The following is a 17215-nucleotide window of genomic DNA, read 5'->3' as shown; positions in this document are numbered from 1 at the left end:
ACGACAGTGTTGAATCCGCAATAAGCAGAACACAGACGATGGTAGAAACTAAAGAACAAGGTTGATTTCAATTCAGTTACACTATTCCTCCACTTCCCTCTAAGGTTCTCCTTCCCTGACCTGCAGCTAGGCGGGCTTTTTGTACAGCTGAGGCTCTCATTGTAAAGGGGAAACCCCACCCCCTTAAAGGGGAAATCCTGGCGGCTTTAAAGGAGAAGTTTCTATTCTGGGGAGATAATGGGAAATCGTATGGTCCTGATCCCAGACCCTCTATTGGGGTTATAAAACTTGTATTGTGTTTGAATTTAACATTTGTCTTTGCAAGTCTGCCCTCCCTTTCTCTTCCCATTTTCTCAGATTCTGAAATGTTCTAACCGATATCCCCTTTGTATTTTTAGCTCCATGTACCAGTATATATTTTTAGCTCCATGTACCAGTATATAAATATTTTTTTGAATTAGTTTATCTTCTGTGATGAAACATATGGACGAGTGCTGGTTTAGCTCAGTTGGCTGGACAGCTGGCTCATGATGCAGAGCGAGACCAACAGTGCCGATTCAATTCCTGTACTGGCTATGGTTATTTATAAAGGCCCCACCTTCTCAACGTTTCTCCTCGCCTTGGGTGTGGTAATCCTCAGGTTAAGTCACCACGAGTTCGCTCTCCACCTCTCAGGAAAGCAGCCTATGATCATCTGGGACTATGGCGATTTTACTTATTGCATATCAACAAATTTGGGGCACCTTTGTAAAACATCATCGTAGAGCCTATCCAACTTAGCATCATTTCATTTAAGTGGCTGGAATATGATGTTTTATCCTTCTGATCTGTTTCCCTTGCGTCCTCTCATTGGGTAATGCTTTAAGTCCAAATGCCAGGTGAAAATGTGTGATCTCCATCTTTGTAACTACCTCTACTTCCAGTTAATTAGTTTGCCTTCCTGTGCTTTTTATATTTTCCGCTTGTTTCAGTGACCGTTTTGATCTGAACTTGCCGAGACTTAACGAGTTTCTGCCTTTTATAACAGGAACTTGCTCCTCTGCTCTTAAAATTGTATCATTGTGCATGTGCAGTCACGGTCTACTTATTTCCTTTTTTAAAAAAAATTCAATATTTTTGACCCGATACATAAATGTTTCCGAACATTCTAGTTAATATGAAACAATGTTTTATTGCAAAAGATGCACTGGCCATTCATTTAATAATTTACAAGTCTGGAAATAAAATGTTAAATTTATCCCAGAAAGTTACTGAACTTTTTGTACATGTATGTTTGTCCTTTTCACTGCTTGTTCTTTTCATTGGCATTCTGTTTATAGACTTGCCTGGATGAAGAAAAGCATCCAAGTAATGGCCTCCTAGAATATACCACCATTATTCTTATGAGCTGAAACTTTCAGAATTCAGCCTGAAGGCTGCTACATTTTAAAATTTGATTCAGGGTGGGAATAGAGGCACAGTTTTGTTTTCAATCGTAAAAATATTCCAGTGCTTTTAAGGGCACAGCCTCATTTTTGACCAGACTTTCTCCCAGTTGCAGATCCATGAAAATGTTGCCTCTGTGCAGTTGGCATTACAGTTCCCTGTGTCACTTGTCCTGTTGGGAAGATATTGTTCGTTTTAAACTGTGACCACTTTTTTTTTGAGGGCCATTGGTTTCAATTTTTTTTTTAAAAACCTGTGATCTCTCTGCTCTAAACCGACCAGCCTCGCTTATCTGTCTTACTCTCCAGCCCCTAATGTGTTCTATTTGATGGTTTAAAATGGAACCATGCGGAATATCACAGCCACAGTTCAGTGCCCTAAGTGCCAATATGTATCCACAAAATTAAATTAATGCGTTGAAAGTTTTGAAATAACATTCACCAATGATAGTGCAATACCAAAATAATTGTAGGTTCATTGAGTGTGGATTCTGCAATTCTAAATATTTTAACTTGCTGTTTTTGTTTTATAGCAAGTAGGGATTGACAAAGGTGACATTCCTGACCTGTCTCAAGTAAGTTTTTTTTAATATTCCTTTCACATTCTAGTAGATTAATTTGATAAATCTTTATGTATACAAACCTGGCATGCTGGTTTGTCTCTGTGATGGGGCCCAATGGGTCTTAGATTAAGATTCTGATAGGTAAATTGGTTTATCATGCTGTTTCAGTTCAAACTTTCGCTTGTTTGCGATGCTGGTCTATTTGTAAATAATCTGGGGTGCAGGACCAGTGGCCTATACACTAAATAATTCTCACCCAGGTTATGTTATGTATAAGAAAAATGAAGAGCGCTCTTGTAACAACAAAGAACAAAACTAGGTTTTACAAGGGATAATGATTGGGATATGCCCCTTCTGTTCATTTTGAGTTACCGATGCATCCCAGAGACAGCGCGAGTAGTGTACGTCGCTTAGCAGTTTCAGCAGTATCCGTGAACCAAAATTAATCCCAATGCAAATGTATCCTCCAGAATTTTATTTAACCATAAAAAGGGCCTTCTATTAAGCATGTCAGAAATTGTTGCAATTTAAGGTTTTCAACAATTTATCTGGTGAAGCCAACAGTCATATTTTGATCCAGTAATAAAACAATACTTTCCTTTAAAACCACAGAAAGTGTAAGAAAGTAGAATGACAACTTGCTTAATGTTTGTACTTATGTGCCTAAACGCTACATCCATGGTCAAAAAATTCTCATAAATTACTGTGGTGGGACACAAGTAGGTTTTGTGGTATCATTATTCCTGCAATATGATTTTTTTTTTGCACTATGACTGCTTGCTTTAATAGACTGTACATCAGCATAAAATATCTAAAGGGAATACTAAAAAAGTGTCATTCTGCACGTTTTCTATGTTATCTATATGTTAGTTGGCACAAGGCAATTTTCTTCTTGTGATTTTAGAAACTTTCAAAAGGATTTGAAATTTCTTGGAGCCTGTTCCTAAAGTATCTTTATAGTTAATAGCAAAGTTTACTCAATCCTCACATTGTGGTTTGCAGCTTAGCAGGAACAGACTAATTGATATTTGTGACAGTGAATTATCATTAATGATATTTTGGTTTGAGTGTTGTAAAGTAGCATCATTATTACCTTTCATGTATAAAGTATTCCGTGAATATTAAAGAAGTGAGTGATTTTGATTCTTCCTAGCTCATGGTAACATCTCACCCAAGATGTTTTGGCTGCATTTAGCTACTCCTTTCAGTAACACTTTTATTTGGTGAAGTGGTGGGATATTTTGGAAGGTATGCACTGGTGGGTTCAATTAAGAAATGTTTTGTGCGCTACGGTAGAAAGTTAAGATGTAAAACCCAATCTTGGGTCAAAATATTCCTTAAGGTGCAAATCTATTATTTTTGATAGCGATAGACCAAAATAGATTCTTCTGTGCAGAATGTCAAGAAATGCCTTTTATATGTTTAACATGTTTTTCCATACCTATATTTATCAATTTAAATAACTAATGAATGAATGCAAAAGTGTAACATGAAAATAAATTACTATGGCTACTGGAGATCTGAAATAAAAACAAAGCACTGGCAAAATGTGGGGCTGACAGTGTCTGTGGAGAGAGAAACTGAGATCAACATCCAGTATGACTGTTCCAAACTGTTATTTTTAAACAGTATTTTTAAATTTTGAAACTTTATATTTATCTTCAGCTTAGTATGGCAGTGATCAAATTTCTTTTAACTATTGTTATTCTATTAGCTATCATCATTTTATATGCATGCAGTTTTCACCAGAGATCTTCCATGCTTTTTTTTATTTTGACAATTGGTGTGCGGCAATACACTTATTTAATTTTTGTCAAAATTTCACTGTTTTGAATGTGCATTTTATGTTGCTAACTGAAAGTAAGGATCATGGACTTCATGGTGGCATGGACTTTATGGAGATTGGGGGGGGGTGGTGGTGTGGTAGAAAGAGATTGACGGCAAACTGTCCGCATTCAGACCTCCTCCTGAATGAGGCATATGTTTATTAATGCAGAAATTCAGACATTGCCTTCTGTCACTTAGTGCTCCGCCACAGGCTATGCTGTGGCTTTCTTGGAATCAGTAACCATGCAATCAGCAAGAATATCAACCTTCCTGCTTTGAAATTGCTGGTGGAAACCCTATGAAAAGTTGCATCAACTTCATCAGTGTAGCTGGGTTTTTAACACTGATGAAATTAATAAAAGTTGATTAACATCAAAACTGGCCCTGACAGAACCAAACATTTGTGGAGTGCATGAAACAAATGAGTAGATTCCTTTTAATTTTCTTTTTAAAGAATTAAAGAATATTTTTGCTTTTACCTTTCCCCAATCTTTAATTTGCCCAATGTTTACAAAAAAAGATAAATTATCTTTTTATCTTGGTGCTTTTTTGTTTCCTGTTTGGGTGTTTGCAAATTCTTTAAGGTGATTAATGCTTCGACAGGCTAATGACATAATTCCAGCTCTCCACTGGGAATTCTCAGTATCAGTTGCATTGCCACTGCACAGCAATAGAGCTGATATTCTCACCAGAGAGATCTCTAGATCTCTTAGCAAGGTCAATGGTGAAGTATATTTGCTTCACCGCAAACTCTAGGTTTATATTTGTCACCTTCATTTGTAACCATGAATGCCACAATTTATTATTTTGGATAAAATTGAGACTGCATAATTATACAAAACACACTAAATGGCTTGGAGGTTTTGAGGTTAAAAGAAGTAGAAGTTGACTATTAAATGCAGGTGCCATTTTATTGAAGCACAAACGGATATTGAAGGTGAAAATTTTAATTATTTATGTTATGTTAACCAACCTAAAGTGTCTTGAGGTTTGATCAGAAGTAACCGAACATAAATTTAGGCCAAGATTGCCAACCACTAATAAACACCGTTAAAGACCTTCAACTATTTTGGTCCTGCTATTAATTAGTCTATGATATTTGCTTTGCAGTTCATGCATAAATAATGACCAGCTGAACAGAGTGCTGTCAAATGTTGGTCCAGTATGGTCACCAACTATAGAAGTGAAGTAGGAGGAGAATATCTGATTCAGTAGGAGATCTTAAAGCAGTTATTGTTGCATTTACAAAATTTTTGATGTTCATGAATGTATTTTCTAAGACTAGAATTAAATGCGACATAACATACATTGGATCAAGCGCAATCATTTTATGTTTGGCAGAAGGTAATCCTGAGACACTGAAAAAGATCAAACAGGTCCATCTAGGATTTACTATTCCTGATTTAAGTATTTTCCAGTGGAATACTCTGTGATTACTATCGCCCATAGCCCAGCTAAGAGTTTTCGGCAGTAATATATAGGCAAAAATGTGGATGTTTGTTCACTTTCTTATAACAATTCTCTTTGAAAATGCAGGATATACACCGGAGAATTCTTGCTGACCTTAAAAATTCTGACACTGAAAATACACCTTTTAAAGACTGTACCATTGATAATCCGGTAACCGTCAATGTTATCCACTCTAACTCTGGTGTGCTGATCTTTCTATTACTGTATTTGAGGTTATTGAATTAGATTGCTCAATCGGATTCTGAAACAATTCCGTATTAAGCTTAGAATCTGATAACTGACTTTATATAGCTTCACCTTTCAAAAATTCATGACAACAGCGGGAGCATCTTGGCCATAACTTGTTTCAGCTTGGTGTTCAGTGTAATCTATAGTATTTTCTCTGGAGAAGATATCTTTGTAAAAATGCATTTAATGCTTCATGAGAAAAAGCCAAACATGAATAAATTTCACCTTTTGATGCTTCTGGTTGATCCAGTTAACACACAAATCCAAAGAGCCCGATCCAAACAAAGGTTCACGGACTACTCTGCATCTTTAAACTATTTTTGATGCCACAAAAGATATTCACTTCACTTAAATCTCCAAAATAAAAACTCAAACAATTATATGCTGATCAGGTAACCAACAATCAGAAGAACTGGAGCTAGTGCTGATATAGAAACAGAAAATGCAGGAAATACAACAGGTTAGAATGCATCTGGAGAGAGAAACTATTGTTAACATTTAAGGTTGTTGACCTTTCATCAGAACTGAAAAGAATTGAGACGCAATGTCTTTTAAGCAAGTACAAAGGCAGGGAAATTGGGGAGGAGGAAAAGGGAAGGTCTATACTGGGATAGAAAGCAGGAGAGATTCAATGACTAAAAAGATTATGTAAAAAATCACAGAGGTGGCGAATAAGAGACGATTTGAGCTAGGAAACTGGTAACAGGTTAAAGTGACAAAGAACAATGGAAGACTACCTATGTCGGTCCGAAGAGACTTGAATTGGGAGAAGGTTGAGATATAAAAATAAAGCTCCTTGAACCAAGAGCAAATATAGACATTGGGTGTACCAGGGAAGTCCTCTTGAGAAGGAGTTGGAGATGGGCTGTGAGAGGTTGTGGTCTATGGTTCGAGGCTGTGGTAAGCAGATTTCCCAGCTAAGATGAGGCCCATGGCAGTCTGTCAAGCTATGGCTTTTTTTCGGTGGTGGAGTTTGGGTTGAGGTGGAAGGAAGGAGTGCTGTCAAAGTATTGCCATTATGCCTCTACAGTGTAGAGATTGGTTCATCAAACAACAACAGCGTTGCCCTTGTCAGGAGGTTGAATGACCATATTGTGGTTGGATCCGAGAGAACTGAATGCTGAAAGTCCATGCTGATAAGTGGATTTGTAGTTTGAGTACTTGGAAATGATCAATGTCAGTTAACCTCATAGTGCAGACCATGTTATACCACTGATGAGCTCATCCTTAATCTATAATTCATCAAGAAACACATAGACACTTTTAAAGCTATTTTGGAGGAAAGTATTTTTTAAAGAACTAATTAGATCATGCTATGTGGATCTGGTTGAATCTTGAGGTTTTAGTCTCTGCTCAATGGTAGTTCTCTCACCTCCTGAAGGAGAAGATCATGGGTTCAAGCCTCACTGCAGAGATTTGAGCACATATGAGAGTGCAGTGTGCTACACTGTCAAAGACGAGTCATTAAACCAAGGACCTGTCTGCCTCCTCAGGTGGATTTCAAAGAGCTCTGTACACTATTCAAAGAGCATGGGAATTCCTTTGGTGTTCTGGTCAACATTTATCCCACAACCAGCACCTAAAAACAGATTATCTGATCATCTTATCTCATGGCCTTGTGTGCTTTCTTGACAGAAAAGGTCAGTGCTAATCACTTAATTTTTAACACAAACAAGAAGGTTGTGGGGCAGGGTTACAGGAAGGCAACACAGTCTATTTTCATTTCTTAATTTATTTAATTTTAAGTTGGATTTTGCAATGGATAGGAAACTGGTGCAGGTGATGCAAGGGTGAGGTCTGTGGCAGTAGAGCAGAAGGAAAGACTTAATACAAGGTCAAGCAAGTAGTTCAAAGCAAAAGAATGAGAGGTGGTGAATGTGTGGGTGGAAGGGATAATGTTGCACGGGTGATGGAAGTAAAGAAGCACGGTTAAAGAGCAATTGGAGAAGGGGATGTAAAAGTAGCCATTTAGCCAGATTTGTTTTCTGCAACCCACACCGGAAACAGTTTTTAGCAGAGATTGATTGCTTCCCTGCACACCACGTAATTTTCATACCATCCCTGGCCTGAAAGACTGAGAGGTTACAAAGGACATTATGGGGTGAGAAGCAGATAGTGAGGTGTAAAATAACAGCTACATGAAGACAACAGAAAAATAAGGAAGAGGCCATACTCTGCAATTTGCTGTGTAATGCACAGATCAATAGTAATAACAACTTACATGTAACATCTTGCCCATTTCACAATTTCTTAAATGCATCAACCATCCAGGTTACAGCTCTTTCATGCTTTTGAGTTTTGTGTATTTTTCAAGTTTTTCATATTTTCTATTTTGCCATTGTTATACATGTTGATTCATTCATTACGTTTTCTGCTTGTCTATTCCATTATCTTCTCTGTTAACCATCTGCGTAATGTGACTACTCCAGTGATATCTTGCTTGGCTTTCGGCCTTGTTTCTAATAAATGGAAAAGTTTTTGTAGTGATTTGAAGTACAGTACATTTTTAAGATAGGACTTCCTGAAATATGTTTCAATTGAATTTTTTTAAAGGTGGCTGAATGAGGGCATTCTGATTTTTTTTCAAAGCAAAGTATGGCATATGCTGGAAATCTGAAGTAAAAACAAAAAATGCTGGAAAAACTCGGCAGACCAGGTAGCATCGCAGAATTAACATCTTGGAGAGCTATAGACCTGAATGGTAGCTTTTTCTCCTTCCACAGACTTCCTTATCTGCCAAGTGTTTCCAGTATTTTCTGGAGGGGTTTGGGACCTTCCAGAGGCAAATATTTTGTCTTCCTTCAGGCCTTGCAATAGCTTAGTGGGGAAGTTGGGAAATCTCAGGTAAAATCTAATGTCCATGTGGAGTGAACTGGCGTGCTGTGCAGGAAAATACAAGGAAACGTACAGTAAGAGTAATGCCTATTTAATATTTTGAAAATAGGAGAAATTATCTTTCAACAAGTTTCTAACCAGAAATGCTTGGAGCAAAAGCTGGTATTAAAATGAAGGCAAGCTAATTCTGGAAATGGTATATTTTTTAGGGTAATTTGGAAGGATTGCTAGCATTATCTGGAATGTAATTTTGCTTGCATCATGAATTATTTAAAATATGAAGCAAGCTTTCAACTCCAAAATGGCACAATACAGCTATTTATTCACTGACGACTTGGATGCTCAAGCTTGACTCTCCAGATACCAATGTATTATAGGCACCAAATCGTCTAAAATGCCTTTCCCATCAGACCAGGACGGTGACCAAATCGACAATGTGTTCCACATCATCTGAGACAGTGAGGGTATAGCTGTTGAGGTCCTTTTGGGGTTTCTGCAACTGTTGCAGCATTGATCAATTCAAGTGTTCTCCAATTTGAAGGTTTAAAAAAGTTTCAAAAGCAGGAACCTGAGGCTCCACACTAGTTTAGATCTTGATTTGGGCAGTAAGAGGAAGACTAGTAAACTCTGCTAATACTTTTCTCACTCTGCTGTCCACTGCTCTGAGGAAAAAGGAAATAAAAATAAAAATGACTACGCTTAACCTTTTTTCTGCTTAACCTGCTTCACTTTGCCAAGCACACCTTTCTCTCGCTTCATGTAGCATCCTTGTCAACCGAGGGTTGCTAACCACAGCCATGATTCACTATGAGGCAAGGTGAGGTAGGCCTCAAGAATTACATCAGCTGATATGGGATTGAACCTGCAGTGTTGACGTTATTTTGCACCACATTCTAGCCATTTAGATGTCTGAGCTATTTGGCCTCCCTTTAGTTGGGCTTATTTATTTGATTGCAATGTTATGTGCTCTTGGAACTGATAATATAACATTCCTATTTAAAGAATAAGGTTCGGTGTATTGGCCATGCTAAATTGTCCCTTTGTCTCCAAAGATGTACAGGTTGGGTGAATTGGCCATGATCAATGCGCAGGGTTATGGGGATAGGGTGGGGAAGTGGGCCTCTGTAGAGTGTTCTTTCGGAAGCTCGGTGCAGACTCGATGGGCAGAATGGCCTCCTGCACTGTAGGGATTCTATAAATAAAGTTCATTTCTGTGACTGATGCTAACAAATTCTGGGGAAACCTCATGGTCTCCAGTTTTAAATACTGTGAATAGACCAAGCAGATAAGTAATCATGAAGAATTAAAGCTGAAAATGCATAGGTTTATCAGCATTTATATATTAATGTTTCTGGGGTCAGCCCAAATTTTAGACTTTGTGACTCGTACTAATTCAGCCACAATGCATAAGGGGTTAAAAATCTGCAAATTTATAATCAATTTCAAACAACTCTAATGCTTCCAATATTGAACTATCTCTGTTGTAGAATGCTCATGCTGTTGTCAAACCCTAAGTCAATCTGCCTAATGTCTGCTATACAAGTGCAATCATAGTTTGTCACATCAACAGATTTGGATGTCTTGTAAGAAAATGCATTAGAAGAGGTGTGTATGTGTCAGTTTAAACTGTTTTATCTTATGCTAATTTCAGGCCTTTTAATTTAGGATCCTTTATGGGAATAAATTAAACTTTCAGTTGAATTCATTCACGTGTGTATTTGTTTAATTAAAGGCTTTAATTGGATTGAAGGCATGAGGTTTATTTTGTGATGCTTTGATTTTATGGCGAAAGTAAAATAAAGCATTGTATATGGTTGTCGTTCCTCGTGTAGCTGGCTGGTGAATTGCCAGTAAAAATGTAATGAATATGTTACGCTGTTACACTTTTAGGCTCCTAGCAGTCTTCTGGAAGCCCTTGAACAACATTTGAATACACTGGAAGGGAAGAAAAATTCAGCTGGCAGTAGGTAGGACTGCACCTGTTTAGATGATGCATTTTCATAAAATAAGTTCTCAGTATTTGCTTTATGTTCACTGCCTGGAACTCCATTGTGACAGTTCATAAATGTTATTACTGCTGCTGCAATTGAGATGCTCATATAAAATGTATTTAACGACAATGTTACTATGAGAAATAATTTTCATTGCAATGCCAGGAAAACATTTTTACATCTGTTGACCAGACAAGTTCAAGAAATAATGTCTGGTTTAGTTAGTATTACACAATTGCCAAGTTTATCTACACTAAATAGTAAGCAATCAAAACACACTCAAACCTCTACAAATTGGAACTCATCAACATTCTCCTTATCAGCTGTGACTATAAATACTACAAATGTAGCATGTAGTGATGCCACTGAAGCAGTTAATTGTTATTTTACAGACTGGAAACCTACATAGGTGAGTCCCAGTCTGCTTAGTTCCTTATCAGAATCCTATTTCTTGAAAGCTTTGCCGGGGAGTGAAAAATTAATCAGGATTAAAATTAGTAGGGTCACTTCCAAGCATCTTGGCTATTGACAGGAAAGAGAATTTTTAAATTTTCAAATCCATAAGGAACCAGGTTGGATGTGACTCATTGGAGAATAACTACTTAATTAAACAAAAATTAGAAAATTCTAAGATGTGGGCTTTTAACTAAATTATAGAAATGTATTCTTCTTATCTAAAAGACAATAAAACATTTGGTTCCGATGGATTCTATCCACATATTTTAAAAAGAGTCTAGGGAAGAGATGGGGCATTTCTGAACATACTTAATAATCGTTCAAAAAAGGTGTAGTGCCAAGGACTGACCAGGAGCTAACCTAATTCCTACATTTTAAAAGGGGAACAGAACATGTCGAGGTTATAGACCAGTCAGCTTAACATCGGTGGTAGGAAAAATAATGGAATCCCTACTAAATATCTAGGAAAGAAAAACAATAGCAGAATTTCAAAAGAGGAAATATTGTTTGACAAACCTTTATTGAATTTTTTGAGGTAACCGAGCGAGTAGACAATGGTCATGCAGTAGATTTAATTTAGCTGGATGTTTAAAAGATCTTTGATACAGTGGTCAATAAAAAACAAATGAATACTGTCAGAAAATGTTGGTGTACAAATGACAAAATGGATTGTTAGTGAGTGTAAAGGGAGTTATTCAGGGTAACAGTAGATTACCTTCAGTGTGGAGACCACTTGCAGATTAGCAAGACCATAAAAAAGAGGGTGGAGAGAAGTTTTATAAGAACGATAACCAAAACGCACAGGTACACTTGTCAGGCAAGGATTGACAGGATTGGGCCTCCTTTCAGAAGAAACCTGCTTTCTCAAAGATCTGTGATAATGTAGAACTTGCACCTCGGAGTGATTGAAGAGAATGGTATACGTGTATTTAAGAGGCAATTGGACAACAACACGAAGTAGAAGGAAATAGAGGATTATGATCAATTTTTAGATGTGGAAAGGAGACTCAAATTGAGAATAAATGTCAGTATGGACTGGTTGGACAAAATTGCCTTTTGGTAGTTTTGCATATCCTATGTAATTGCATATTTTCTTGACTTGACAAATGTTGCTAACACTTTTTTAATATTCGTGACAAAATTAAAATATATTGAATTTACATTGTTTATATTACCAAGCAATGTCTGAGCTGAAACTTAAATTATATATGTCTTCAAATAAACTTGTACAATTTTTCAAAAAATTCAATTTGCACAATTGGTACCTTTGTACTATATATACAAGGATTTTTTAAAAGTTTAAATACCACTGGGAATCCATTATTTACACCCTTTTAATTTTGAGTGCTTACATTTTTAAAACTGAATTTTAAAACTTTCCTTTTTTTTTCCCTGCTGCCTCGGGGAACTTAGTGAAGGGTAAGTTTTTAAACAAGTGACATATTAGAAAAGCTGAAAACCGTGGAAGAATATCTGCTGCTAATGGTACAGATGATGGCGATCATTAAATCTCTTACTCCCAGTTTCCTCCCAGCAAAGTTGGGGAGAAACTCCTCTTTTTTTTTCTAGAAGTAAATCTTATTGCTTGTTAATTAGCATTGCTTGCTTGATGAGCTGGCGTTAATTCAAAAATCAAGTAGCTAAACCCTTTGTGACTACTACAATAACTGGTTCAGTGCCATTGAGAAAATAGGAAACACGAGAACACAGCAGCAAAGGGCTATGTAGCATTGGGATTTTATACTGTTCACTTGCAGTTTAAGCAGCTGTTGGCGAAGGCAAGTTAAACTGGTAGCGCCAAACTGTTTTAAAAACATTTCACTGCTCGGCTGTATATTTCAGTCTCACTCAAGAAAATTGAAAATCTCAATGTTTGGATGCTGCTGGAAATAATCTTTGAAGGTACAAAGAATATTAGAACCAAGTAAGAAATTACTTTAATATTAATATTTTCTGTAGACTCAAAACAATGGGCACACTTGAAAATTTGCAATGTGGTTTACTTTGTTTCTGAACACACTTGGTGTTGGTCATCAATCAGCCTTTCAGAATTGTCAAATTGCACTAAATTGTCCTCAATTTCCCATTCCTCAGAATTTGAGAAATGTGCTTGGTCACAATTTAATAAAATAGCTATCAAAACACATAGGGAAAAAATGTACATTTGTGATCAAATGTGATTTGATTAGGATACTGCAGTTCATGCACAGAATAACCACGAATCGCAATATCAGCTGGGTGCACTGTTCCGAGTGGGAAGTTGGTGCAGAGGCGAAAGAGGTGCTTTCCACCTTTTGAAACTTCTACTTGAGGCTGTAGGTAGGTAGCAGGTTTAAATGAAATGAAATGAAAATCGCTTATTGTCACGAGTAGGCTTCAATGAAGTTACTGTGAAAAGCCCCTAGTCACCACATTCCGGCGCCTGTTCGGGGAGGCTGGTACGGGAATTGAACCGTGCTGCTGGCCTGCCTGGTCTGCTTTAAAAGCCAGAGATTTAGCCCAGTGTGCTAAACTAGCCCCAGCAGCGCGTGATCAGGAAAAGCAGAAGAGCAGACAAATGGAAAAACTTCAATTGACAGCATAGGCAGCAGAACGTGGCATGGCTATATTACAGCTGAGCATTGAATTTATTGACGTGTTTTTTGTGTTTATTGTCTTTATATTTTCTGGTTTGAATCTGTATTGGTGTTAGCTAAATAGGTGATGGCTTTAAAATTACGAACCACTGTTCAATACATTTTATATCAGCTAGAATAGGGCTGAGTGAGTTATGTGTCTGGACTGCAGTACATAGGAGTTTTATCATCAGTGAGACTGCTGAATGAGTATGTCTGCATTTAATACCTCTCCCCCAAATTGAGAGTAATTGAACTGGAATATGAGATGGAAGCACTCTGACGTGTCAGGGTAGGAAGGGGTATCCAGGCAGTTTTCTTCAGCCCTCAGTTGCAGCTGATACAGAGGAACAGGATCAGAATGGTGTGTGTGGTAAGAACTTAAGAATTAGGAGCAGTAGGTCAGCTGACTAGCATGCTCTGCCACTTTGTAAGGTCATAGCTGATCAAACTGTCATCTGCCTTCGTGCCCCATTCTCCCATATTTTAGATTTTTGGATGCTTGAATATACTCCAAGGATGAGCATCCACTGTTCGCCTGGAAGAGAATTCCAAATTATACCCCCTCTTTCCCCCCCCCCCCCCCCCCCCCCAAACCCTTTGAAGGAATGTCTCCTCATCTCAGTTTTAAATGGCCAATCCTTTATCCTGACTGTCTAATTATAGTTTGTGACTCACTAGGCACAGGAAATAGGTCCTCAGCCCCTTAAGAATGTTATTGTCTTAAGTGAAACGGGTGGCACAATGGTAGCACTGCTGCCTCACAGCACCGAGGTCCCGGGTTCGATCCCGGCCCCGGGTCACTGCCCTTGTCAAGTTTGCACATTCACCCCCTGTCTGCATGGTTCTCACCCCCACAACCCAAATATGTGCAGGATAGGTGGATTGTCTACGCTAAATTGCCCCTTCATTGGAAAAGAAAATTGGGTACTTAAGTGAGAGTAAGGGGAAACTCAGATGTGAGAGAGAATTTGGATTCATAGAAACTGAACCTAGCTAACCAGTAGGTACAATGTATTTGCATGTCTTTGTGGGCAAGGTTGAAGATTTTTGAATGGATAGCCAGAATGTTGACCGTCACACCAGGGAGCAAGAGTAAGTAAGGAGTTTTAATCATGGGAGAGGACGGGTGAGTGGGGACAACATAGGAAATAGTGGGCAAGCGGTGATATTCAGAGAGCTCCAGTAATGGGAACTAAATTAAAAGAAATTTACTTAGCCATGTAAAAGTTACAATGCAGTTTAGAGGGTCAAGCAGGTGGCTGAATGTGTGATTTGGGAAAGGAGTCAATAAATATCCTGGCTGTGAGTTTGCTAGTGTCACACGGGAAGGTTTACACTAATATGGCAGGGGGGTGGGTACCGAAGCAACAGGTCAGAAGGTGAAAGCGTTCAGGGAGAACTAGGGAATAGGGCCAGTATGGCTCTGAGGAAGAGCATACAGGGAGATGTTGCTGAAAACAGTGGGTCTAATGGCCTGAAGTGCCTATGTTTTAATGCAAGAAGTATTACAGGTAAGGCAGATGAGCTTAGAGCTTGGATTAGTACTTGGAACTATGATGTTGTTGCCATTACAGAGACCTGGTTGAGGGAAGAACAGGATTGGCAGCTAAACGTTCCAGGATTTAGATGTTTCAGGCGGGAAAGAGGGGTAGTAAAAGGGGCGGCGGAGTTGCGCTACTGGTTAGGGAGAATATCACAGCTGTACTGCGGGAGGACACCTCGGAGGGCAGCGAGGCTATATGGGTAGAGATCAGGAATAAGAAGGGTGCAGTCACAATGTTGGGGGTTTACTGCAGGCTACCCAACAGCCAGCGGGAGATTGAGGAGCAAATAGGTAGACAGACTTTGGAAAGGAGTAAAAGCAACAGGGTTGTTGTGATGGGAGACTTCAACTTCCCCAGTATTGACTGGGACTCACTTAGTGCGAGGAGCTTAGACGGGGCAGAGTTTGTAAGGAGTATCCAGGAGGGCTTCTTAAAACAATATGTAGATAGTCCAAAGAGGTAAGGGGCTGTACTGGGCCTGGTATTGGTGAATGAGCCTGCCAGGTGGTAGAAGTTTCAGTAGGGGAGCATTTTGGGAACAGTGACCACAATTCAGTAAGTTTTAAAGTGCTGGTGGACAAGGATAAGAGTGGTCCTAGGGTGAATGTGCTAAATTGGGGGAAGGCTAATTATAACAATATTAGACGGGAACTGAAGAACCTAGATTGGGGGCGGAGGTTTGAAGGTAAATCAATATCTGATGTGGGAGGCTTTCAAATGTCGGTTGAAAAGAATTCAGGACCGGCATGTTCCCGTGCGGAAGAAGGATAAATACGGCAAATTTCAGGAACCTTGGATAAAGAGAGATATTGTAGGTCTCGTCAAAAATAAAAAGGAGGCATTTGTCAGGGCCAGAAGGCTGGGAACAGACGAAGCCTGTGTGGAATATAAGGAAAGTAGGAAGGAACTTAAGCAAGGAGTCAGGAACGCTAGAAGGGGGTCACGAAAAGTCATTGGCAAATAGGGTTAAGAAAATCCCACGGCTTTATATACGTACATAAACAGCAAGCGGGTAGCCAGGGAAAGGGTTGGCCCACTGAAGGATAGGCAAGGGAATCTATTTGTGGAGCCAGAGGAAATGGGCGAGGTACGAAATGAATACTTTGCATCAGTATTCACCAAAGAGAAGGAATTGGTGGATGTTGAGTCTAGAGTAGGGTGTGTAGATAGCCTGGGTCACATTGAGATCCAAAAAGGTAGATAAGACCCCAGGGCCTGATGGGATCTACCCCAGAATACTTAAGGAGGCTGGAGAGGAAATTGCTGAGGCCTTGACAGAAATCTTTGGATCCTCACTGTCTTCAGGTGATGTCCCGGAGGACTGGAGAATAGCTAATATTGTTCCTTTGTTTAAGAAGGGTAGCAAGGATAATCCAGGGAACTACAGGCCGGTGAGCCTTACGTCAGTGGTAGGGAAATTACTGGAGCGAATTCTTCGAGACGATCTAATCCCATTTGGAAGCAAATGGACGTTTTAGTGAGAGGCAGCATGGTTTTGTAAGGGGAAGTTGTGTCTCACTAATTTGATGGAGTTTTTTGAAGAGGTCACAAAGGTGATTGATGCAGATAGGGCAATGGATGTTGTCTATATGGACTTCAGTAAAGCCTTTGACAAGGTCCCTCATGGTAGACTGGTACAAAAGGTGAAGTCACACGGGATCGGGGTGAGGTGGCAAGATGGATACAGAACTGGCTAGGTCATAGAAGGCAGAGAGTAGCAATAGAAGGGTGCTTTTCTAATTGGAGGGCTGTGACTAGTGGTGTTCCGCAGGGATCAGTGCTGGGACCGTTGCTGTTTGTAGTATATATATAAATGATTTGGAGGAAAATGTAACTGGTCTGATTAGTAAGTTTGCAGACCACACGAAAGGTAGGTGGAATTGCAGATAGCGATGAGGACTGTCGGAGGATACAGCAAGATTTAGATTGTTTGGAGACTTAGGCGGAGAGATGGCAAATGGTGTTTAATCCGGACAAATGTGAGGTAATGCGTTTTGGAAGGTTTAATGTACAGAATATACAGTAAATGGTAGAACCCTCCATAGTATTGACAGTCAGAGATCTAGGTGTACAGGTCCACAGGTCACTGAAAGGGGCAACACAGGTGGAGAAGGTAGTCAAGAAGGCATATGGCATGCTTGCCTTCATTGGCCGGGGCATTGAGTATAAGAATTGGCAAGTCATGCAGCTGTATAGAACCTTAGTTAGGTCACACTTGGAGTATAGTTTTCAATTCTGGTTGCCACACTACCAGAAGGA

General features: G+C 39.0%; 1 protein-coding gene across 29 annotated transcripts in view; it reads left to right on the top strand.

The window, feature by feature from the left end:
- Positions 1–17215, top strand: part of snap91a (synaptosome associated protein 91a) — a 329189-nt gene that overhangs the window by 181321 nt on the left and 130653 nt on the right. For 17 of the 29 annotated variants that reach the window (XM_038799504.1, XM_038799494.1, XM_038799506.1 and 14 more), the window contains 4 exons: positions 1958–1999; positions 5351–5434; positions 10238–10314; positions 12190–12213. In XM_038799504.1, the coding sequence (XP_038655432.1) occupies positions 1958–1999; positions 5351–5434; positions 10238–10314; positions 12190–12213 (227 nt within the window). Of the gene's footprint in view, positions 1–1957; positions 2000–5350; positions 5435–7005; positions 7153–10237; positions 10315–12189; positions 12214–17215 lie in introns of those variants that run through there. The other 12 variants (XM_038799497.1, XM_038799498.1, XM_038799515.1 and 9 more) reach the window with 8 other exon arrangements.

Source organism: Scyliorhinus canicula, chromosome 6, assembly GCF_902713615.1.
Source record: "Scyliorhinus canicula chromosome 6, sScyCan1.1, whole genome shotgun sequence".
In the NCBI taxonomy this organism is placed as follows: domain Eukaryota; kingdom Metazoa; phylum Chordata; class Chondrichthyes; order Carcharhiniformes; family Scyliorhinidae; genus Scyliorhinus; species Scyliorhinus canicula.
This window is presented reverse-complemented; position numbering and strand designations above follow the sequence as displayed.